Below are 23,813 nucleotides of genomic sequence, written 5' to 3' on the forward strand. Positions count from 1 at the left end.
GCAGCTCAGGCGCGTCCGCAGCAAAGCCCGGGATTCCTGGGCGACGGCGGGCTCCGCAGTCACCGTCCACCCGCGTGCGGCCTCTCCTCTAGGGGCGTTAGGCGAGCAGGTTTTACTGAGGAATCCGGCGTCCGCCGCGCCCAGCGTGCCCTCGCCCCGGAAACGAAACCTCCTAGTGGCCGTGGGCTGGCGTTCTGCCTCCCATTGGCTGTCGGCGCCTCGCGCCCCGCCCCAGCCGCGCGCTGATTGGCCGCGCTCGCCAACCGTCGGTATTTGAATCGGCGGCGGGCAGAGGGGCTCCCGAGCTCGGCACCTCCCACCCTGGGCTCCGCGCGGCGGTCGACAGGTAAGGGGGCGACGGCGACGGCGGCGGCGGGGTCCCGGCTCGGGGCTCCGGTCCTGCCTGTAACCGGGGCTTGGGGCTTTGCCGGCCTGGGTCTGCCTGCCGCGCTGGCGGCCCTCCCCCCCCCCCCCCCAGACCGGGGCCTATACCGCCTCCGACTCCGCCCTCCTCGCGGTCTGGGCCGTTCTCCCGCCGTCCCTCATGCCGCCCGGCCGGCCGCAACCGGGAGCAGAGCAGATGTGCTCCCGCCCCCGCCTCCCGAGACGCCCGGTGATTCCGAGCCTGAGTACACGCGCGCTCGCTGCCCTGCGCCCAGCGCTGGCCTCCCAATCCCCGCCCCTCTGGGTCCAGCCTCGCCCGGACCCATCGCCGACTCCTGCCGCACCTGATTCCGCAGACCCCGCTCACCCTAGGTCCCCAGTCCCTCCCCGCCTCCCCGGCCAGCCCTCCTCAAAGACCCCTCCTTTTAAGCAGAAGCCCTCATTATTAGTAGAAGCCGAACCCCGGAAGGCTGCCGTCTTTGTTCTCCCGCCGTCCCCAGGGCAAGGAGGGGGTCTGCCGGAAAGGCGTCCTCTGTGTCTGCTCTCCGTCCTGGGCCCTGCAGCCGTCCAGCCCCTCCCCTGTTTACCCCGTTGTTCAGGCCAAACCTCACAGTGAGTGGCCGCCGGCTCGGGCTCATCGTTCCGGTCTCCCGACGCAGTGTGTGAGCCTGGTGCCATGAGGGGCTGCCCAGGCCACCCCTGGCCCAGTGCCAGAGCCTCTGACTCCCCCCACCCCACCCCTCTTGTCCTCCACAGGCAGCTCCTACCCCCAAAGCCCTTTGAGGTGGCTTGTCACCCTGACCTCACCTCTTTTTAAAACCACCCTTTCTCCTGCTGCCCCAGCCACCTGGCATCCTCAACCACAGTCCCCAGGGTCCCCACCGCCAGCGAATACCTGTAGTGCCCCCACGAGGCAAATGCCCAGTTCTCTGGTGACTCCTAAATTGGGAATGCCACGGCACTGACCATCATGAGGGCCTCGGGAAGGAGGAATGAGACTCTCCTGGAACCCCCGGGCCTGACTGGAGGCCCCTGATGGAGACACTCAACTCCCCACAGGTGACTCGACACCTGCTGCTTGTTACCTTCTCCAGCTCCTCCTTGGCCATGCTGCTGGGCCCTATTGCGTTTCTGTTCTCCACAAACTTGGCAGCTGCTCCACCTGATGGAGGGGCCCAGGCTTCCTCTGCTGCTTCAGTTTCGTCACAGATCAGCCCTTCTCTGTCTCTGAACTTTTACCGACAAAGTTCAAGTTGTTTTAATCACCTGAGCGTTCCCTCCTGCCCTGTGAGCTGAAGGCTCCTCCGGCTCTTACTCCAGGGAGGTGGCAGCTCCCCCGGAGCAGGATGGGGACTGCCTGGCAGAGGACACGCTGCCTGAAGTCTGAGCCTGTGCCGAAGGGGGCGTCTCCCGGCAGCACCGCGGGGCCAGCCCTGCCACTGTCGCCTCTGAGCGTCCAGACAGCAGAGGGCACCGCCCTCCTCCTGACACCCAACTGTCTGCTTTTCCAGAATGAGTCTGCATATCTTCAGTGACGAAAATGTCACTGGTGACAAAAGTACAGAAAATTGCGACTTCCTGTTTTCACCACCGGAACTTACCGGAAGATCGTCCGTTCTCCGTCTGTCACAGAAAGAGAATGTGCCACCGAAGAGCACAGCCAAAACTGTGAAGGTAAGCACGTCAGGCCCCTGTGTTCGCTCTGTCGTGTGTCACACGGAGGTCGCCCTGCCACCTGCTTTCCTGGCAACTTACTGAGCTGCCCAGGCAGGGCATGGTGCCGCCAGAGGGGTGTCAAAGACTTGAATTATTGAGCAGGTGCCCTCCTCTCTCCCCAACAGGTGACTTTTCAGACACCTCTACGGGACCCACAGACATACAGGATCTTAAGTCCCAGCGTGGGCAGCAAGCTCGAAGCCTGTTTTGTTCTGGGTGACCCCATTGAATTAGAAAACTGCCATCAAGTCTGTACCCAGAAAGAGAAGTAAGTGTGGGATTGTTTGATGCACTGCCGTCCGTAGCCTCAGGGACTCAGCAGAAAAGCTGTTTGCAGAGTGCCACATCCGGTTAGGCTTCTCCTGGTCTCTGCAGTGTGTCCTGCGTGGCCCAAAGCACCTCAGAAACCATTTGTTACTGGAAAAGTGAGTAATGAAACAGAGGAAGTGTAAACTTTACATTCTACTTCTCTGTTGTGCTCTTGCCAGCAAATTGACATTGGTTTTTGTTCCTCTGACTTCATGAAGTGCCCTGGCGGAATCGCCAAAGAGGGGTGCTCTGTGGCTTTGCTGCTGTGTTAGCACTTCAGGAGTCTCCTACGCTCAGCAGCAAGCCTGGGAGAGGGCTTACAGGCAGGCCTTGCTGCTGAAGGCACAGGAGCTGTCTGTTGTGTGATCCAGTTTGACGAATCAGATTGGAAACACTTGACTTTGACCAGAGGTGCGTCTTTGCAGCCTCACCTGGCATTAGGTGTTTGGCTGGGTGTGGCGGTCAGCTCAGTGAACGCCCAGGCTTTCCTGCCTCTGTCTAGAGACGGAGACCTGGTGGCGGCTCTTCCCCCCAGATTAGGCTGAATTTACCCAGCGAGTGCCCCCGAGGGATCCACTGAATCCAGAGTGGGAGGGGCCTTGCTGGCATAAAAGTCAGCCTCATTCTGACTTTTGCTGACTTACATGGTTTAAAGCTTGCTTTTTCTTTTAAACAGATTTTAGATGTGCAGAGAAAGGTATAAAAGCAAAATATCTCTAGCATACCCTTCACTTCTCTCTCAAATAAGACATCCCCGGGCCACATTTCCACCTCCCCTTGGGTGGAAATTCCTCGCACCTGACTCCTCTCTACCCAGGTCTCCTCACTGCTTTTCAGCTTCAGGTTTTTACTTTTCTGTTTGAAATTCAGCTGAATGAGATTAGAGGCACTCAAATACTGTTGTTTTGTCAGAGCCCAAAGAGAAGGAGGCCAGGCTGCTGAGACGCCAGCTTTGAGCCACTCTAGCTGCGGGGAGTGGGGTCCTGCTTCTCCTGAAGGCCGAGGCCTCCACCTGGCCTTTCTCGCTCCAGTGGGGAGCCTGACTTTCCCTGATGACGTAGCGGTGGTCCCCAGCCGGAAGGGGGAAGTGGGCTGGTGTGGGGAAGCTCAACTCTGACTGTCGTCAGTGAGGTTTCTGCTCTTGTCACCTGCGTCTCCAGGGCCCACCAACACTGACTTGTGGGAATATTCTTGTGAAAGCTGGTCCCAAGGAGAGCATTGACAGAATGCTTCTTATTTTTGTATTTAGTTAATGTTTTCACATGGACTAAAATCTAACTAAAGTCCTAACTGGTTCCTTAGTGTTAACTAAGTTTGTTTTCTGAAAAGTCAACAGTTCACCAAGGAAACGGACACCAAAACAACCCATGGAATTCTCCAGAAGCCAGTACCAGTCAACACCGAGCCCCCCTCAGAGGACATGAGACCAGTCTCTGAAGACCAGCCTCCTGGTGGGCCCCCCTCAGCTCCTCTGGTCAGCCTGGGTCCCTCAAGCTCTTCCCAGATACCAGAGAGTGTTGAAAACCCGGAGGCCTCCCGAGGACCAGCGCCCGGCAGCCCTGAGCGCGCCCGGGAAGAGCATGTCCACCCTTGGCCCTCAGAGGAGAGCATGCCCCTCGGCCCCGTAGCTCCAGAACAGCCCCCTGGGGTGGCGTCCCAGGACACAGCAGAGGACCCACTCAGCGCTACGGGAGGGGACTCGGAGGGGGTCCCTGGTCCCCCCGCCAGGCCCGCCTCGCCCTGTGGTGCCCCCCCTGGAGAAAAACCCCTCGTGGACCAGCCTGGAGCGGCCCTAGCAGGCTCCATGGATGCCACCGGCCGCGAGGACACGGCCCTGACCGGCCCTGGAGAGGCTGCAGGGGCCACACACCCCGGTGCTCAGGAGGAGGAGGCCTGTGGCCAGGCCACCGGCTCTCTGAGGAGCGGGCCTGTCCGGCTGGAGTTCGACTTCTCTGATGCCACCGGCAAAAGGTCGCCCCCACTGCAGAAGCGAGGGAAGGCCCTGGGTCTCAAGCCCCCCTCGAGGAGACCAGAGGCGAGGCCCGGAAAGGCCACCCTGGAGGCGGGCAAGGGTTGCGAGCTCGCTCTGCATGAGTCCGACGGCCCGAGCTGGGACAAGCCAGACAACCCAGACTGTAACCCGGCCGCAGACAGTGGTGAGGCCCGGCCCCCGGAGCACCCGCAGAGCGGCCAGGCCACAGAGGCCTTGTCTCTGAGCCGGTGAGCACGGGCTGGTGGTCCTCCAGGGCAGACGTGAGACCAGAGGTGCCACGTGTCCCCCAGGTGGGGGCCCTGGGGACCAGCAGGGAAGCATCCCTCTGCTGCGGGGGTGCCCTGGGGACAGGTGGGGTGCTCGTGTAGTCCAGGAGGGCCGTCTGCGCCTCTGGAAGGTCCAGGAATACCCTGGCGCCTCGTCTGCCTCCCGCTGCCCGCTCCCGGGGTGCACTCGGTGCTGAGCGGGGCTCCAGCCTCCCGGGCTGGCCTCTGTTGCCATTTCCTAGCAACCATAGCATTCACTTATTTTTGCTTTTACTTGAGTTGAAACGACCTCAGGGCGCTTTGCCCACTCCTGAGGAGCGCGATTCTTGTGCAGGCGAGGTTGGGCCAGATGGTTTGTGGGGCCCCCGATGCGGCCCTGAACCTGGCTTCTAGGGGAGGGGTCGCAGGACCCCGGCAGCTCGGAGCTGGGGGTAGGCTCAGGCCCTGCTGACCCCGTCTCTTCAGGCAGGCGTGCTCAGATGACACACCCGGGATGAGGGCCCCAGCGAGGACCCCGGGAGCGGCGGGCGAGGTATGGGCACAGCCACCACGCCTGCGGGCGCCACGGGCAGAGGGAGGCTGGCGGGGAGGGCACGCTGCTGCCCCTGCTCCCCCACACCCCTCGTCTCGGCCAGCCCTGCAGTGACTCCACCTCCCTTTCAGGGGTGGACCACAGGCTCTTCGGGGGGGTCGGCGCCCCTCAGCAGCCCAAGCAGTGAGCCACCGACTGCACCCACCAACCCCACGCCCCCCACCGAGAGGGGGCCGGAGCCCACCCTGGACCTGAATGGGGAGCAGTTCCGGGACCCCGCGGAGGGTATGTGGTCGTCCATCCTCAGGGCAGGCACCGGAGGCAGCGGGCCGCCGAGCCGGGAGGGGCTGTGTGAACCGAGGCCCCTGGAAAGGAGCCACCCGCCCCCAGAGGCACAGGCTGAGCTGCCCTAGTGCGGCCGGGGCCTTTCAGGGCCAGGAGAGCTCGAGGGTCTCCATCCCGTGAAGACCCCAGGCCTGAGGCAGGCAGGGCATGGGCCGAGGGTCTCTGGGGGGCTCTCTGTGGGGTCCTCACTGCGCCAGTGGGGCTAGGAGCCGGGAGGAGCCTCCCTCTGCCCCAGGGGCCCTGGCCTCACGGGTCACTTTGTGTCGCGGCGCTCTGCCTCGGGTCAGGGTGAGGCGGGGCTTCTCTCCTGGCTGAGCAGCGTCCCTGCCATGGATGGTGCCTCGTCTCCTCCCACGGCTGCTCTGGCCGGGAGCGGGCTGCCCGGAGCGCGTGCACTGCTGTCTGTCTCCGGGCGGAGGCTCCTGGGGGCCCAGCCTGGCTCCGCAGGGTCTGAGGTCCAGGGAGTGGCCGCGTGGTGGGTTTGCTCCCTGATGTTAAGCAGCGCACACGCTCCTGACCTTCATCTGCTCAGGTTCTTTGCCTGGTTTTACTCGAACTGTTTTCTTTATTATACTGTACCGATTTCTAATATAATCCAGATAAGAATTGCTCGTCAGGCACATGATTTGCAAAAACTGTTTTCACTTCCTTGATGCTGTCTTCAGAAGCACAGATGTCTACTTTCAAACCCAATTGGTTCTATGGCTCTTGGGCTTTTGGTGTCAATTTAGAATTTTTGTGGCATCAGTCACCTTTGGGTTTTTTTAAGCAGAGTTCAGATTATCAGATAGTAAAGAACTCTCTCCGTGGTGGTTCTCATCCAGGGCGACCTGGCCCCCAGGGAACATTTCTGTGACACCCCCGAACCCTCTGGCCCCAGGCACCCTGAGCAACCCTGCTCTACAGCAAAGAGCGCTTGGTCCAGGAGCCTGGGGAGGGGCGCTGTGCTGGGCACAGCCAAGCGCCAGGCTGGGGGGTACACGGCTGCCCTGGCCTTGTCTCACCTGAGGCCATGGGGGGCGGGCAGCCCGTGGCGGGCAGGGGCGGCTGCTGACCCCCTCTCAGTCCTAGGCGCAGGGGCAGCGCTGGACTACCTGGAGCAGTTCGGGGCGTCCTCGGTGAGTACCCAGCATTGTCGGGGCCCCGCTGCCCGGGAGCAGGCTCTGTGTCCCTGGAGGCGGCGTCACCCCAGGCCCGTTGCTGCAGCCACTCTTCCCAGGGCAGTCCTGCCCCCGGCCCCCAGACCACTTGGCTCAGGCCCCAGAGGCGTCTCCTGCGGGCTGGGCTCCCCCGAGGGATGCGGCAGGCACGCTGTGGACCCTGCTGACCCTGCTCCCCCCCTCCCCCCCGCAGTTTAAAGAGTCAGCCCTGAGGAAGCAGTCGCTGTACCTCAACTTCGACCCGCTCCTGCAGGACAGTCCCCGGGGGCTGGCACCCAGCAGGTACGCCCGGCTGGCAGCAGGGACCGGCAGGGGCGAGGGCGGGGGCTGGGCTCGCCTGGGGGCCCAGTTAGTGAGCGGGCATGCTCCTGTGTGCCCACAGCAGCGGCAGGCCCCGGGGCCTACCTGTCCCGAGCGCGGGCCCTCTGGCCTCCGAGGAGAGCCCCAGGCTCATGCAGACAGCAGGTGGCTTCTCTCTCGGTCTCCGTGCTCGCAGTGTGGACGGGCCTTCCTCTGGAAGCCCCCCGGAGGCCCAGCTGCTTGACCTGGACTTCCCTGGAGCCCCGGGCATTCCTGTAAGTGCTTCGTCCCCTCTGCTTTAGAGACGCGCTTGTTCTCAGGGCCCGGCTTTCTCATGCTGCGGATCTGCAGGCTTCACGGGGCGGGTGGGGGCCGAGGCGCTGCCTCTGGCTGTGCTGTGAGGAGCCGGTAGGGCGGAGGGCCACGCGGGGGAGCTCACGGCCCCGCCGGTCTCTCCCGCAGATGCCTGGCCCGGCTCCGTGTGACCTCGGGCCCGGGGCTGCACCGCTGCCTGTGGAGCGGATCGTGGACGTGCTGCAGTACAGCCAGAAGGACCTGGACTCGGCGGTGAGCGCGCAGGCGGGGCTGGGGTGGTCGGCATCACAGGCTGCACTTGCTGTGCCCGGGCGTCCGGCAGCCGGGTGTCCTGTTCCCGCCCCCACGTGTGTCACAGAACCCACGGGGGAGGGTCTGCACCGTCCCCGAGGAGCGCCCCCCAGCCTCCTCACTGGGTGAGGACGAGGCTGGGGCGATGTCTAAGGGGGTGGAGGCCTGGGCTGGACCCTGCAGTGCCCAGCACCGCCCACCCCCCTTAAGCTGCCCCGCCCATGTTGGGAGGCGTCCCCCGCGCTGGACGTCCACCAAGTGGGGTGGGAGATGTCAGCGCGGGGGGCGACCCTGGGCCAACGCAGGCGTGTGACCATGCAGGTGGAGGCCACACAGAAGGAGAACGAGGTGCTGCGGGGCAAGTGCGCGGCGCTGCAGGAGAGGCTCCTGGAGATGGGGTGAGTGCAGCCGCCCCGCCGTGCGCGCATGCGCGCAGGACACTCGGCTCATGCATCTGCTCTCCTCCCGCAGGAAGATCATGGACAGCTTTGAGGGGACTGTCTACCAGGTGATGGGTGAGTGCCAGTCCCCGCCCCGGCAGCGGGCAGGTTGGGTCCCTTCCTGATGCTGCAGTGTCCACCCTGCCCTGGAGGCTCTGCGTCCCCCGGCGGCCTCTGTGGATGTTGGGCACTAGCCGTGTCCAGGCTGGAAGCCCCGAGTATGGGACAGGTCTGGGCTTACTGCCAGCTGCCTCGGTTTCTGGGCGGAGCTGGTATTGAGGAGACAGCTGTTTTCTGGGCGTCTGGAGCCCCGAGGGTCCGCCCTCGAAGGTCCCGAGAGAGGCAGACGCCCTGCCGCCCACTGATCCGAGGTGCTGGTCTCTCCTCCAGAGGAGTCTCAGAAACAGAAGGAGCTCACCAAGGCCGAAATGCAGAAGGTCCTGAAGGAGAAAGCACAGCTGACGGCCGACCTGCACTCCATGGAAAAGTCGTTCTCCGACCTCTTCAAGCGGTTTGAGAAACAGAAGGAGGTGATCGAAGGCTACCGCACGGTGGGTGCTGGGCCAGCCTGGGGCCCGGGGAGGGGCGGGGGCCCTGCAGGAGGAGGGGCTGAGCACAGCCCTGGTATGGAGCCTGGCAAGAGGGAGAGGCAGGCCCGCAGGTGGGGCCAGCCTCAGCCCTGCCTGTGCCTGCACCCTGGGCTCTTGGCTTGTCACCTGCAACTGGACGCGGGTGCCCGCGAGGCGTCCGTGTGGGCCTGCATGGAGACTGTGGGTCTGTGCTGGCCGCTGCGCTGTTCCCCACTGCCAGGCGGCAGGGCACCCGGCCGCCAGAGCCCGGGGCTCAGGGAACAGGACAGGCTGTTCCGTGGGCCTGGTGCCTGACCTAGGTTCCCCTACAGTGCCTGGACAGAACCCCCGTGGCAGGGCCCTGAGGGGCGGGCAGGCCTGGGCTGTCCGCAGGGAAACAGGCGAGCTGCTCCACGAACCCCCAAGGAGCTGGGCCTCGGCTCGGGGCTCAGCGTCCATCTTCCTCCCAGAACGAAGAGTCACTGAAGAAGTGTGCCGAGGGTCACATAGAGAGGGCGGAGAAGGAGGCCCGGAAGTACCAGGCGCTGAAGGCCCAGGCGGAGGAGAAGCTCCGGCAGTGCGTGGGCAGGCGGGGCTCGGGGGGGGGGGGGGGGGGGGGGGTCAGGATGGGGGCGGGGCTTGGGGGGCAGGAGCCTGGGGGGGGTCTGGCCCCGCCCGTGGCTCAGCCGGGCCCTCTGCTGCTCCAGGGCAAGCGAGGAGATCGCCCAGGTCCGCAGCAAGGCCCAGACGGACGCTCTGGCGCTGCAGGCGGTCCTGAGGAAGGAGCAGATGCGTGTCCACTCCCTGGAGAAGGTGGTGGAGCAGAAGGTGGGCGCAGGGTCCCTAGGCCGGAGGTGGGGGGGGCGGGGGCGGGCAGCCCTCGCAGCTCGGGAAGCCTCGGGGGCTCCAGGCTCTAAGCACTGTGAGAAATCCAGGGGTGTGGCTCTCCTCCTCAGACTAAAGAGAATGATGAGCTGACCAGGATCTGTGACGACCTCATTTCCAAGATGAAGAGAATCTGACGCGACAGCCCTGGCCTTGCCGTCTTCCCTGTGTGTGTGTGTGTCTGTCTGTCTGTCTGTCTAGGTTTTTCTTCTCTATTGACATCTTTTTTCAATTTGTTTTTAAACTAGGTTGCTTTAGGAAAAAATTAAATAAAGTTTCTCTTAAATTTAAGCAGTAGACCTGTCCTGGTCTTCATTAAAAGGGCAGTTTCTGGCTGATCTGACCACAGCCACTGTTCCCTTCGATGCCTTCAGCCTGTCCCTGCCCCGCTCCTTGCAGCTGCCCGGCCGGCCACCAGCACCTCCTGGGAGTCGGCTGAGTGAGCCCCAGTCCCCCCGGTCCACCTGGTCAGCCATGTGGTGCTGGGGTGGACGCCATCTGCATCAACCACGGATCTCGCAGACCAGCGCCTTCGTGGAAGAAAGGAGACCACAGCAGCCGCGGCAGGGGTTGGCTCTTGTCCCGGGGAGGGCTGCAGGCCCCGCGGTGGGACGCTCACGGGGGTTACCAGCAGTTCCTAGCTGCTGCCTTCCTGGCTGGAAGCCCCCAGTCTCCTGAGACCCAGGAAGACGCCGTGGGTGGAAACACGGGCAGGGGGTCTCCCTGCAGAGCCCTGCCAGACAGACAGACATCCGACGCTCCTGACAGATGAAAGGCTCAGAAGTCAAGTCTCAGTGGGGGTTCAAAGTCTGCACCCCCAGGGCCAGGGGCCTGCTCCCCAGGAGAGGCTGAGTGCGTCTTTCTCCTGGGCCCCTTCCATGGGTCGGGGGCGGGGCCAGGGGTCCCTGGCCTGGGGGTGGTGAGGGCCAGGCGGCCCCTGGGGGACTTCTGAACTGAGCAGGCCCAGCCTGCAGGACAGCGGGACCGTGGAGGGGGTAGGCGGACCGCTGGCTGGACACCAGTCATGGAAGCTCGAGCTCTGGAGTGGTTACTCCTCATGACATGACCTGGGAACCACCAGCGCGCACCCCCAGGGCCTGCACGTCCACCCCGAGCCCAGGGTGCTGTCCTGAGGGCGGGGCCGCCAGCACAGGGAGCAGGGGTCCCCACAGAGAGGCAGCAGGCCCCCCAACACCCTCAGGAGGGCAGGCCTCTGGGGGGCCCGCAGTGGCACGCTGGCCGCCACCAGGGGTCGCTGCTGGCCACACGCTGCAGGAGGATGGGAACATGGTGATGCCCGTGCCCCCCACCGCCCCGGGCACCCCTGTGGCCCCCACAGTTGCACAGCATGTCTCTTCTCAGCACTCTCAGAGCAACGGGGGCGGGGACTGGGGGGCCGCTCCTTCCAGCCTCAGGCTCCCTGGGGCCTGTACCTGAGTCCTTCCTGTCCAGCCTGCAGGGACCCCTGTGGGTCCCCCAATTCCCCCATCCTCACTAACACTGCCAGCAGGCCTCTCCTGACCTGAGTCACACACAGCCCTCCTGCGCTCAAGAAGCTGTCTCGGCTCCCACATCAGGGCCAAGCGGCTGGGTTGGGCCTGCAGGACCCTGGCCCAGGCCGGCTGCTTTCCGCTTAACTCCTGGAGGGGTGTCCTCGGCATCCGAACCCAGCCAGGTGCAGGGCTGCGGGGTCCTGGGGCTCCATCCAGAGTCACCGTGGCCGGCCCCAAAACTGAGCCCTCAAGGCCCAAGCGGGACCTCCCGACACCAGGCCCTGCCCTCGCTGGCCGCGCCTTGTCCAGAGGTCTGTGGGCCCACCTGCAGGGGTCAGGGTGAGCAAGAGACGCCTGCAGCACCTGGACCCCCCGCCCCACGCCTCCCACGCGTGCCTGGCGAGGGCGGGGGGTCCGAAGCTGCAGCGACGTGGCTCACTCCGAGAGGGCCCGCATGTTTGCCCCCTGCTGCTTGCCACTCCACGAGCCGCTCAGGGCCCTGTCCCCAGCTGGGGCCTCTGAGCCAGCGTCTGCCCAGACAAGGCCACGAGGGGCGGCTGGCCACGCTGAGGACACGGGCCGCCGGACAGCGTCCTAGGCCGGCAGCCTCGCCCTGGACAAAGGGGCCTTGTGCAGCTGAATGGGTGTTTATCCTGGGGCCCGAGTCAGCTCAGGGCCGAGAGGCCGGGCGGGGGCCTGGCACCGGGCTCCTGAGGGTAAACATGACCCGAGCTGGGCACGCCGCCGCAGCCCCGGCTTCCGCATCCCTGCGCCTGGCACGCCGTCACCACGGCCGGGGGCCTCTGCTGGGCGGGAGCGGTCGGCCAGCAAGGAGGCCACGGAGGCCGCGTGGGCCCAGCCCTGGCAGCCGCCTCCAGATGTAGCCAGTGAGCCCCTCCCAGTGGTGGGACGGGACCTGGAACCCAATAGAGAGTGGACATTCGTGCCCCTCAGATTCAGGGGGAGCCCTAAGGAGCCCGAAGGCCAAGGCGATGCAATCAGGAGGTGGTGGGCCCTCTGGGGGAAGCTGAGGGGTGGTTCCCGTCATGGGACGTACTGGCGTCCTCACGTCGAGGCCTCTCCACCTCCACCTCGAGGACGCGGCCAGAAGGCAGCATTTGCAGGCCGGCAGGGTGCAGCCCCGCATCCCAAAGCCAAGTGATGGCCACCCGATCGTGACCCTCCAGCCTCCAGCCTCAGTGTCCACTGCAGGGGAGGCCGGAGCAGTTCACGACCCCACCACGCGGGGCGCTGTCTCACCCAAGGCCCCCACCCCCACCCCCCCGCTGCTGCCTGTCCTCCGGGCAGCTGTGGCCACGCCCACCCCGAGCTGGCGCCCGCCTCATGGAGACGCCCAGGTCTGTGGGCATCATCGCCTGCCCCTGCCCCCCAAGAGGGTCTGCCTGGGCCACCCGAGGCAGTCTCAGCCCTCTCACTGGGCTCCACCCATGCAGCTGAGTCCTCGAGGGGGACGGGAACTTGGGGGGCTGGCCAGAATAGGCTGACCACAGGGCTCCCGCTGAGCCGCTGCGTCCCCACCCTGCCACCCACTCCCGGGGCTCCCCCCAGCGCTCTCCTGCCATGGGCTCCCCCAGAAGTCAAGCGCTGCCTCCATGCATAGCGACCCCCAGCCGAGGCCAAAGCCCGAACTCCCTCAGCCCCTCACAGTCCACGCACGTGGCGAGCGCTGCGCAGCCAGGCAGGCGCGCGCCCCGGGGCTGGCCAGCCCTCCACGCCGCCGGCCCGGGGAGAACCCTCTGGGGCATCTGCTGTGCCCGTGTGACTCAGGTGTGCCACCCAGAGTTCCCGCTCTGCCCTGGGCTGCCGCAGGCGCAGGGCTCGCGTTCCTGTGTCTGGGGTGGGGGGGCCCAGAGGGGACGGCCCAGCGGCACCCCGGTCACGGGGAGACAGGAGCTGGTGGGGAGCAGCCGGAGCCATCGCCTGGGCAGGGCCAGAGCAGGGCCCTCCTGACTCAGTGGGGGCTTGTCTGGGGGCTGCCTGGGGTTGTGGGGTGTGTCCCCAGGGCTGCATGGGGTGTCTCCGGGGCTGTGTGGGGCATGTCCTCGGTGCTGCGTGGGTGTGTGTCTTCGGGGGCTGTGTGGGGGTGTGTCCCGGGGCTGCAGGCAGAAGGCACACCCGCGGGGCCCTCCGTGTCGGGACAGGCATGCCCTTCCTCGCCCTGGCACCCGGTCCCGGGTCTGGGGCCCCCGTGTGCCCCTCTGGCCGCAGCTCTCCTGACCCCCAGGTGCCCAGCCGCCCATGCACCGCCAGGGTTGCTGTGGCCACTTGGGAGTCGGGACTCAGGCGACCTGCAGGGGGCACTGTGGGGCCAGCCTGAGACCCTGTGGGCAGTCCGCACTGCATCCAGGGTCCAGCCCGGCCCCTGCCCCCCGGGGTCTCTGGGACCCTCACCACAGGGAGTCAAGGGGCCACCTCCCTGGTGCCCTGCCCAGCTGTCTGGGGCATGGTCCTGCCCTCCCACACTCCCCTCTGTTCTTCAGACCCCTGTGACTGGCCCAGCCCCTTGTTTGTGGAGGGCAGGCCCACCCACTACACAGGGGCCAGCTGGCAGGCCCAGGCCCAGGGCAGGTGGGGAGCTGACGGGCACCATCACCACTGAGCAAGCCCGGGGCGGGGCCATGGGACCCATCTGCAGCAGGACCCCCCCGCCTTCCTCCCCAGCCCCATCCTTGTCCAGTGACTTTTCTGAGCCCCCTCTCAGTGGGGTGGGTGCTGCCCCCCAGCCCGACACATGGGCACAGGAAGTGCTAGACTCACGGCCCTCACGTCCAGTGACCCAGCAGTGGGCCAGGCTTAGGTGGAGATACAGCCCTTGTCCCAGACCTGGTGCTGGGCACCAACTGGACAGTTCAAGGGTGTTGATAGGGGGAACAAATGGATGGGTGGGCAGGTACCCAGAGACCTCCTGCAGCCTACCTGGATCCAGAGCAGGGAGAGAGAATGAGTCCTGGCTCCTATGGACAGTGACTTGGATGACCTGCCGCGTGAGCGAGTGAGTGAGCAGGTGAATAAGAGCGCGAGTGAATGAAAGTGAGTGAGCGAGTGAGCGAGTCCGGGGATGGGGAGGAGTGGAGCCTCGAGGATCAGCCTGGGGCTCGCCCCGCGTGCCCCTCGCCCCCCCGCCCGTTCTCTCTCTTGGCTGGGTGCCGTCTTCGCTGCGACCTGCGGGATCTTGATTTCCACTGTGGCACATGGGATCTTTAGTGCAGCATGGGAACGCTTAGCTTTAGTGTGTGTGTTGCTGAAAAAGTGACCTCTGTTCTCTGATGCTAAATATAAATATGGAGACTGAGATCTGGAGGAGTAGAGAGGAGGAAATGGCAACCCACCCCAATGTTCTTGCCTGGAGACTCCTGTGGACAGGGGAGCCTGGTGGGCTACAGTCCCCGGGATTGCAGAGAGTGGGACACGACTTATCGACCTCACAGAAAGGAGTGCCTTTGTTGCTTGGCCAGGCAGAGGGGACCACAGCAAGCTGACGCTTCCAGGACCACGCCCCTGTTCCTGGGAAGCTGGAGGAGGTCTTACGGTTTAGGATGGCAAACAGGCTGGAGACAAGGAGTACTGCTGGTGTGGTCATGCATCTCCTCCTCCAGGCAGCACTGAGGTCATTAGGGCTGGCATCGGGTGATTCCAGGACAGGTTTGTGGGTCCTTGGGGTCACCATTCCTGTGACATTCTTTCTGTGACGAAGGCTGCTCGCAGAGGAAAGGAGAGTTAGGGAGCATTGTCTTAGAAGGGTAAACGCCAGGTGTAGCTAGAGGGCACTCCTTTTCAGAGTGCAGTTAAGCAAGAAAGTCGGAGGACAAATATTTGCGGGTAAAACGGGTGGAGAGAACAGGATGGATCAGGGCTGGTGCAGCGGGGCGCCTCAGCTAGTGTCTGCCATAGCACGTGGGATCGAGCTTGCCAACCGGGGTTCGAATCTGGGCCCCTGCATTAGGAGCTCGGAGTCTTAGCCACCAGACCCCAGAGAAGTCCCCCTTTTAACTAAGATCACACACCTGGTCTCAGGCCTTAATGAAGCTCAGGATGTGTCACGGCAGAAAGAATTCAGTGAGCTCCACAGTGATGACAACTAAGAAGTGGATTTATTCAGAGAGAAACAAACCCTGCAGCCTCCGAGTCATCTCAGAGGGCAGAGCAGCCTTAGGGTGCGGGGCTTGTCCGTGCTTATAGTAAAGGTGAAAGTCGCTCAGTCACGTCTGACTCTTTGCGACCCCATGGACTATCCAGTCCATCGAATTCTCCAGGCCAGAATGCTGGAGTGGGCTGCCTTTCCCTTCTCCAGGGGATCTTCCCAACCCAGGAATCAAACCGGGGTCTCCTGCAACGCAGGTGGATTCTTTACCACCTCAGCTATCAGTGTTTATAGGGGTGGGTTATTTCAGGCGCTGCAGTGGTAAAGGCACCTGAATTCCACGGACAGCGGAGCCTGGCGGGCCACAGTCTGTGGGGTCGCAGAGAGTCAGACACACTGAGGATGCACGCATGCGTTTCACAGGCTAATGAGTGGGAGGAGTACTCCGGCCAGTTTGGGGAAGTGGTGGGGATTTCCAGGAATTGGGCCACTGCCCACTTTTTGACCTTCGTGGCGCCTGCGGCCATGTCACACTTAGCTTGCTGATATTCTGAGGCTCAGGTCTAGTGGGAGTCCGCTTTTCTGCCATCTTGGACCTATTTGTTTCTGATCAGTGGCCTGGCCCTCCTCTCCCGTTTCCGTGAGTGGGTGGGTGAGGCTGCACCCCGTGTGGTGGCCCAGTCCCCACAGGGGGTGCCCCCTCCTGTCCTTCTTCCTCATGCCCTGCTTCCTGCCTGTCTACCCGCCATGTGCCCACTCCCGAGCGGGGCCACTGGCAGGCCCCCGGCTGCAGTGCTGGGACGGGGGCAGGGCAGCTGGGTCATGAAGGGAGCAGGAGCCTGAGACCCAGAGCCCGGCCAGGCCTGGCAGACTGGCCACCATGAGCGCAGGGCGGGACACCGACCTCACATGCTGTGTGCCCGCTGGGTCTTTGCCAAGAGAGGGCATCAGTGAGGGCCCATCCTGGCAGGAGCCACGGTGTGGGCAGAAGCTGGGGGGTGGGAGGGGCGGGGAGGGGGAGGGTCCCCAGAGCACCCGAGTCACAGCGAGTGGGCCCGAGGGGTCCCCCCAGACGGGGTGCCCCTCCCCGTGTGCCTGGCCCGGGGGTGATCCCCAGACGGGGTGGGGCCCCGGGGCTCCTGTCTGTCCGCGCCCGCCCCCTCCCAGGGCCCAGGGCTGGGTCCCCGACAGCTCCAGCGGGCAGCAGTGGCGCCAGAGGCCGTGGTGGGGCCGTGAACTCTGGGTAGACCCCCGTCCAGACCCCCACCCGCCGCCGCTCAGCCGGTGGCCCCCAGCTGTCAGCAGGCGGGCGACCCTGAGGTCCGGTGACGGCGCCACACGCTCAGCCGTTGGTTCTTCAGTTCACGAGCACCTTCCCGGCGCCACACGCTCTTCCTGGCCCTGGGCTCAGCAGGGACAGACCCGTCTCGTCACTGCCCTGGTGGAGTCAGCCTTCTGGCTGGGGGTCAGGTAGGGGAGCAGAGAATGAAGGAATGAATGGGCAAACGCAGAGCTCGTCGGTGGGGGTGACTGCGGCAGGGGGTGGGCAGGGAGGCAGGGCTGCAGCTGCCTGTGGGGGCTCCCGGGGCCCCTCCAGCCAGCGAGGTCCAGCCACGTCCTCCCAGCACCCTGCCCACCCCTGCACACCATGCTGGCTCCCCACCCACCAGGCTTCCTGGCCTGGGGTGCCCACTGTCCATGCAGGCCTGCTGGGTAGAGGGTCCTTAGTGCCCCATACCCTGGCCAGGCTCTGCCCCTTCTTGAAGCACAGGCAGGCCCCTCAGCCTCTCCCAGCCATGGGAGGTCCCAGGCCAATGACCCACAGGCTCCTCTGAGCCTGGCAGACAGCGTCCCACCAGAATCCAGCCCCACGCCATGGGCCGGGACCACCAAGTGGGTCCTCCTGCCCCGAGGAAGGGCACGCCTCTCACACGAGCTCCACGCTGGGCAGGCATCAAGGAACCAGAAACACACGTCTGGCCAACTCAGTGTCCCCGTGCTCCTATGTCCTGCATCCAATCCTTGGGCTGCTCTCCCCTCCGCTCCGTGAGGGCCCCGCCGTGGGCCGGCCTGGGGGTCCAGGCTTCCTAGAGGAGCGGGTGTGCCAGGAGGGGGCCTCTCGCCTGAAGGCGGCACCTGAAGCCCCACCTGCCCCTGCCAGGAGGGTCTCGGCGTGCCCTGGGGCAGCCAAGCCCAGCCCGAGGGCCGCGGGGCCGGGCGGGTGAGGCCGGGTACCTGTCCCAACGTGCCCACCGCACTCCCCACTCCAGGTGCTGGCGCAGCCGCCTGCAGGGAGCATGATCTCACCCCCCCACCCACCCTGCAGGGCGGGCTGCACAGGGCCCACCCCACGGCGAGGAGACTCGCTCACGGTCACGCCCCAACCCGCGCTGGTCACACGCCCTCCTCCGCTTCCTGGTGGGTGGGCTCCGAGCCCACGTGTCCTCACACAGACGGCGACCACCAGGCCGGCCCGACGGGGGAGCCCAGGGTGGACATAGCGGGCAGCAGAGATGGGGCACCCAGTGGTGCCAGGGCCGGCGAGTCGGGGAACCGGTCTTGTCCAGTCTGCATCCCGGAGGGGAGGCCGCGGGGCCTGGGCGGAGGGAGGCCAGGAGGGGGAGCCAGGACGGGGAGTCGGGGGGTGCCCAGGAGGGGGGTGCCCAGGAGGGCGGGCACACACAGTTGTTGCTGCCTTGCGCCCTCTTGCCAAGCAGGAAGTGCCGGGGGCTCTCCCCGCAGGCTGCTGGCCAGGCCTCCCTGCGCTTCTGGGAACCCCCTCCCCGCAGGCTCAAGGAGCAGGAATGCACCCTCGCCCTGGCCCAGGCTTGTCTGGCCCCCCGGTGCCCCACCGGAGGCCTGACACACCCTCCCCGGCCAGGGATGGCCTGGGGAAGCAGCTTCCTGGAGGAAGCTGTCTTGGGCCTTGCCGGTAGCCAGACCGGGGGGAGGCCTGGGGCCAGGACACGCTGGGGGCCGCGCTAGGGCCGAGCTGGGGCCACGCTGGGGCTGCGCTGGGGCAGGAGCGGGGGGCAGGGTGCCAGGGCCCAGGGCAGGGCTTCCCCAGCCGGCCCCTCCGCCACGCAGGCCGTGGACCCCCTCAAACCTGGACCCCAGCGCTCAGAGGCCTCGCTGCCGCAGGGCTGTGGTTCTCAGGGGAGCCTGCCCCCGAGTGCTGCCCCCACAGCTGCACTTTCTGGGGAGCCTCGGGGTGGGGGCAAGCAGAGGCTCCTTAGTAGGTGTTGGTCAGGACGCTGACCCCCAGGCCGGGCCACACAAGATGAGGACAGGGCTGCGGGGACCCTGCGGGGAGGCCCCGGGTGCCCGCGCCGGGCGGGGAGGGGTGGCGGCCGCAAGGTGGATACGAGGGGCCGGGGCCCCTGACCCCCACGGCCCTGGGTTAGGAGCGGGGTGACACGGCCCCGCCAGACCCGGACAGACCGTCTGTCCCGCCCGCATCCAGCCTGCCCCACTGGGACAAGGGCTCCTCCCGACGGAAGAGCAGCCTCAGGGAGGGCAGGCAGGGGCCCCCTTGGGCCAAAGCCTGTGGTGCACTCTGGGGCCCACCCAGCCTGGGGCCTGTGCTGGGGTCCTGGGTCGGGTCTGGGGGGCCAGCCTGCTGCCCCTTCCCCTCCTTGAGGGGCTGTGATGGGGAGTGGGGGCAGGGGCCTGTGGCTCCCTTGCAGCACCGAGGGGAACAGCAGAGGGAGGGTCAGAGAGGCTCCTTGGAGAAGGAAGGGCCCCCAGGGCCTGCCCAGCGCACACCTGCCCCATGGGCTCCACCAGCAGGGGCCGCCGTCTCTGGGGGCTTCGTTGGGCAGGTCTCAGGCCCTGGACGCCTGGAACCTGTGGTTTGCGGAGGCACCTGGGCTGCAGGTGGGGCTGGCACCATGCACCCCAGACCCACCCTGGGCCACACACCCTCCCTGGGGGCCAAGATGCCCCTAGAACCTCCCAGGTGGGCTACTTGGGGAAGAAGGGCCCCATCCCGCCAGGGAGGCTCCCCGGGGTGGGGGAATGAGGCCTGGAGGATGAAGAAGCAGAAGGGAAGGGGTGCTCCTGGGGAGGATGAAGTTGGGGCCTCACGTCCACCGCTCAGCAGGCCACCCTCCTCAGGGAGGACAGGGCCCCTCTGGCCTCGGGCAGCCGCGACCCAGCGGGCTCAGAGCTGCCATCCGTGCGTGTGATGCCCCGGCCCCACGTCAGAGCAATCTGGTTTCATAACCAGCCTGGATTCCTCCCCAGCCAAGGAAGGAGCAGAAAAACCCAATATATTTTAATTATATCTTTGAGGGCCACGGGCGCAATTGTTTCCAGATGGGGACCCCGCTGATGGCCGCTCCACGCTGGGCCTGGGGTGGGGGTGGGGGCCAGGCCCCTCTGGGGTGACGGTGGCCCCCGCAGCCCAGGGCTCACTGCCCACTCCCCGCCCAGCTGGGAGCAGCCATCGTTGGTCATGACTTCCGTTCTGCAGACGGGGAGGCTGGGGCTTGGACCTGCTGGGCCGCAAAGCCTGACGCGACAGCCAGTTACCTGACCTGGGGGCCCTTCCAAGCTGTGAGGGCGGCTGGCCCAGGCCCCAGAGGGGGCGAGCAGGAGCCCGTGTGTCAGGGCCGGGGGCCGCTCGCCAAGGGCCCGGATCAGGAGGGGCCTGGACCACGCTGCCCAGGAGAGAGCCGTCTCCCAGAACCTGTCCGGCCCCTGCCAGGCAGGGACGCACCCAGCAGGGGCTGGACAAGGCCTGGGGTGGTCAGGACCTGGCCGAGGACACTGATGGGCAGCCGGAGGCCCTGGCTTCCCCCCTACACACACACACACAGACCCAGCCCCCAGGAGCAGCGCACGCGTGGGGCGGACCACGGAGGAGGAAGGTCGGTGGGCAGCCAGCAACGCGGCTTCCAAAGTCCACCCCTGATGAGGTGTGCCCGCTCAGCCTCCCCGGCTCTGCCCGCGGGTACAGCAGTCCTGTCTGCCTGGGACCCCCCTCTGCCCTCTGGCACATCACCCACCTCAGCCCTGCTCAGAGGGCAGGGCGGCCACAGGCCCCCGCGTGGTGAGGCAGGGATGGGCCAGACGGCAAGGGGCCTTGAGGGGCCGCAATCTCATGTTTGCCTCTGTGTCCGCCTGGGGACCCCATCACCTCTGAGGAGATGGTGGGAGGAGGGTGTGAGGGGCAGCCCTGTGCCTCCGGGGCGTTGGTGACGGCCAGGCTGGCCAGCGCCAGGAGGCAAGCTGGCCATCGAACCTGGGGGCCTGGAGCCAGTGCCGCGAGTCTTCCCTGGCCCTGCCAGCGCCCGGCCTCAGTGGCCTGCCTGCCGGCAAGGTAGGCATCAGGCAGAGGGTCCCCTCCGGAGTGTCCAGGGCTCGGAGGGCTGGTGGCGTCCCGGGGGACCCTGGCATCCTGGGCTTCTGCCTCGGCCTCCCCTGCTCCAGCTGCTGGGGGAGGCGCCGCCCTGACCCCCACTTTCTGCCCCTAGCCTGGCCCATCTCCTCACAAACTGCCCCAAACCCCAGAGGGTGGGCAGGCTTGGCCCCGGCCAGGCTCCACTGCCCAGCAAGGAGGCCAGGGACTCAGGAAGACCACGTGAGGCTGCCCAGGAGATGGTGCCCGCCCGCTCAGTAACCTCGGGGTGAGCTGGGGGAGCAGAGGCTGGCAGGGTTGAGGCGGGGGCCCGTGCCAGGCTCCGGGGCCCCCGCCACAGACGTGACATCATCCTTCGGCCCTGTGCCCGCTGGGAGCAGTGGCAGCAGGGGGGTTCCTCGGGGCCCACTGAGGCAAGCAAGGTGCTCCCCACCCACTGCGTGCCCACCAATGGCCCCAACTCTGCTCCAGGATCCCAGGGCCGGAAGCCCCAACCACGCGGAAACTCTCCCCTCCCAGCATTTCCCTCCCCGGGACCCCCACGCTCCACCTCCCAAGGCTGCCAGGCCCAGGCAGGTGCCCAGCCACCCTCTCCGCGGGTGGGTGGATCAGGCCAAGCGCTCTCTCCCCCGGGACTCCTACCACCTTCCTGGTGGCTCCGAACAGCGCACTCGCCCCGTGTGGGGTTCCAGGATTCCGGGAGACACGCTTCCGTTTCTGGGTTCGTCCTTCAGGGACTCAGCCCTCCACCCACCGTCCACCCGCCACACCGAGTGCCCACCAGCTGCTCCCGCCTCCTCGCCTGCAGTGCGTGCTCAGCCGCCTGCACCCGCCCCCCTGTGCCCCCACTGTGGCCTTGCGGACCTACCGAGTCCCCTGGCTCCACACCTGCTCCTCTGCCCCCCATACTCCACCTCACCACGGGACCCAGCGTCCATCGAAGGCTTCCAGGGGCCCTCCGTCCATGTGACAAACACCTGCTGACCGCGCGCTGTGCTGTCCCTGGGGCTGGGAGCAGCTGACACGATGGAACCACTTTCACTTTCATCCTCTGACCCTGCACCACGGGGTCGCAGGCACGGCTGGGGACCAGCGCTTCAGCCCTGGGGGGAGGTGGGCGGCGGGCTTCCCCAGGCAGATGGCAGGTGTTGGGTGAGATTTTAGGGGCCAAGACCAGGGGGGAACGTGGTGAGAGCCAGTCCTGGGACGCACCCACACACGTGGGGAAAGCCTGGGACCCCGAGGAGGAAGCTGAGGGAGGCTTGCCTCGGAACGGCCGGGCCGGGTCAGGGATGGAGACGCGTCCCTCTCTGTTGCAGGGCCCTGGGGCAGGCCTGAACGAACCCATCTGGCCTGGGCCTGCCTCAGGCCCACGGGGTGGGGGAACCTCACAGAAGGCTCCAGCCAGCATAAGGGGGGCACAGACCCCCCCACCCAGCCCTGCAGCCTGGGGTTCCGGGAAGGCTGGGCTGGGACAGGCCTCGGCAGGATGGAGGTAGCAGCAGGCGCGGGCTGAGCGTCTCGAGAGCGCCCCCTCACCCGCTCCGCCCACCCCGGGGGCTCGAGGGCTGACACGTCCACCCACAGCCTGCTCCCCCTGCACCGCAGGCCTCCGGCCTCTGCCAGCTCCGCCACTGCCGCCCGGCTCCAGCCAGGCCGTGAGAGAGAGTCAATTTGAAGGTGTCCCTCCCAGATGGATTGTGAGGGGGCTGGCTGAGGGCAGCTGCCTCCTCCCCTCCCCTCGGGAGCACTCGGAGGCCCAGGGGAGGGCCGGACACCTGGGGTCCTCACCCCCCACCGCCCAGGGCGCACCTGGGCCAGGGCCGCCCGTCCCGTGACCGCGGGGCACCCTGGGGGCTGCAGAGTGGACACATGCTGGACCGGGGGCAGGCAAGGCAGGCAGGCTTTTCTCGGCCTCCCTGACCCCCAGCCCACACAAGATGGAACCAGAAAAAGAGGCCAGGACCAAGGAGGCCGGCCCCAGAACACACCTCTGCCAGAGATGGGACTGAGTGCAGAGCAACTGGAGTCCCGGGATGGGAAGCGGGGTTCTGGCAAGACCCGGGGCGCAGCTGTACCCCAGCCCCATGTCTCCCCATGAGCACTGGAAGGAGGATCAGGAGGGCTGCCCCCACTCTCACATGTCCCCCAGGCAAAGGGGTCTCCCTGGGGAGAAGGGGTCACACACGGGAGCCCTCCCCGCTGGCAGGCCCTCCGGGGGTCCCCGACCTGTGGAGCCTGCCCCACCAGCCTTTTCACCCGCAGGCCACCCGAGGCCCTTGGTGCCCACCTTCCTGGCCCCTGCACCTCAACCCCCTCCACCCCTTTCCCGGGGAGAGATAACCTGTTGGACCCACACATGAACTTCCCTGCCCAAGGCCCTGATTAGCAGCAAATCCCAGGAAGTCCCCGCCCCATCCTGAAACCCCATCTGACCAGGCTCAGCCCAGGCGGAGATCCCACCCATCCGGGGCAGGCCCAGAGGGAACGGTGCCCACTTCAGGGGTGCGGTGCCTGCAGGGCCCACGGCACCCCCACTCCAAGTTGGCTCTGGAAAAGCAAAAGCTTCCCTGGGGGCACCCACTAACTGGAGACCAAAGGGGGATCCCAGGTCCTGGTGTGGCTGGAGCAGTGCCCCACAGGCGCCCAGTAGTGAGAGGTCAGCACCCTGTAGGTGCCCAATGGTGAGGGTCAGCACCCCACAGGTGCCTGGTGGTGAGGGTCAGTGCCCTGTAGGTGCCCAGTGGTGAGAGATCAGCACCCCACAGGTGCCCAGTAGTGAGGGTCAGCACCCTGTAGGTGCCCAATGGTGAGGGTCAGCACCCCACAGGTGCCTGGTGGTGAGGGTCAGTGCCCTGTAGGTGCCCAGTGGTGAGAGATCAGCACCCCACAGGTGCCCAGTAGTGAGGGTCAGCACCCTGTAGGTGCCCAGTGGTGAGAGGTCACTGCCCCATAAGTGCCCAGTGGTGAGGGTCAGCACCCCACAGGTGCCTGGTGGTGAGGGGCAGTGAAGACGCTGATTTATGGTTTCCTGTGCCCCCTCTGCCCTGGTGCCCTCCCAGGGTCCCCCCAAGGCTGGACTCCTCCTTTGAAGTGGCAGGGGGCTATGCAGAGAGCGTGGGGCCCTGAAGCCAGAGCCCCCTCCCTGGAGGTGGGACAGAGACCAGCCCCCCCAGGAGGCCGCGAGGAGGGCGAGGCCCCTGGGGTGGGGGGCGGGGAGACACTGGGAGCAGCAGAAAGGTCAGCGAGGGGCTCGTGGACCGACCCCCATGGCCTTCGCTAAGTGAAGGGGCCCTCACCCCACACCGGCCAGCTCCTCGGGCCCTGTGACAGCACCCCCAGCTCGGAGCG

General features: G+C 66.1%; 1 protein-coding gene across 3 annotated transcripts; it reads left to right on the plus strand.

Annotated features, from left to right (window-relative positions):
- Positions 1–212: 212 nt before the first annotated feature.
- Positions 213–9,802, plus strand: TACC3 (transforming acidic coiled-coil containing protein 3). Of its 3 annotated transcripts, none has more exons than XM_025290503.3 (16): positions 213–346; positions 1,896–2,058; positions 2,226–2,368; positions 3,739–4,629; positions 5,134–5,200; positions 5,332–5,485; positions 6,611–6,663; positions 6,899–6,987; positions 7,088–7,280; positions 7,468–7,572; positions 7,933–8,009; positions 8,083–8,126; positions 8,442–8,602; positions 9,091–9,197; positions 9,328–9,448; positions 9,577–9,802. In XM_025290503.3, exons 2-16 carry the CDS (start codon positions 1,897–1,899, stop codon positions 9,640–9,642), a joined length of 2,433 nt encoding a protein of 810 aa, XP_025146288.3. In that variant the 5' UTR covers positions 213–346; position 1,896; the 3' UTR covers positions 9,643–9,802. The 3 variants fall into 3 exon arrangements, with proteins under 3 accessions (XP_025146288.3, XP_044802228.2, XP_025146289.3); XM_044946293.2 differs by having other exon boundaries at positions 8,442–8,581; XM_025290504.3 differs by lacking the exon at positions 213–346 and adding an exon at positions 1,291–1,443.
- The last annotated feature ends 14,011 nt before the right edge of the window (positions 9,803–23,813 follow it).

The sequence above is a fragment of the Bubalus bubalis genome, chromosome 7, assembly GCF_019923935.1.
Source record: "Bubalus bubalis isolate 160015118507 breed Murrah chromosome 7, NDDB_SH_1, whole genome shotgun sequence".
Lineage (NCBI taxonomy): Eukaryota > Metazoa > Chordata > Mammalia > Artiodactyla > Bovidae > Bubalus > Bubalus bubalis.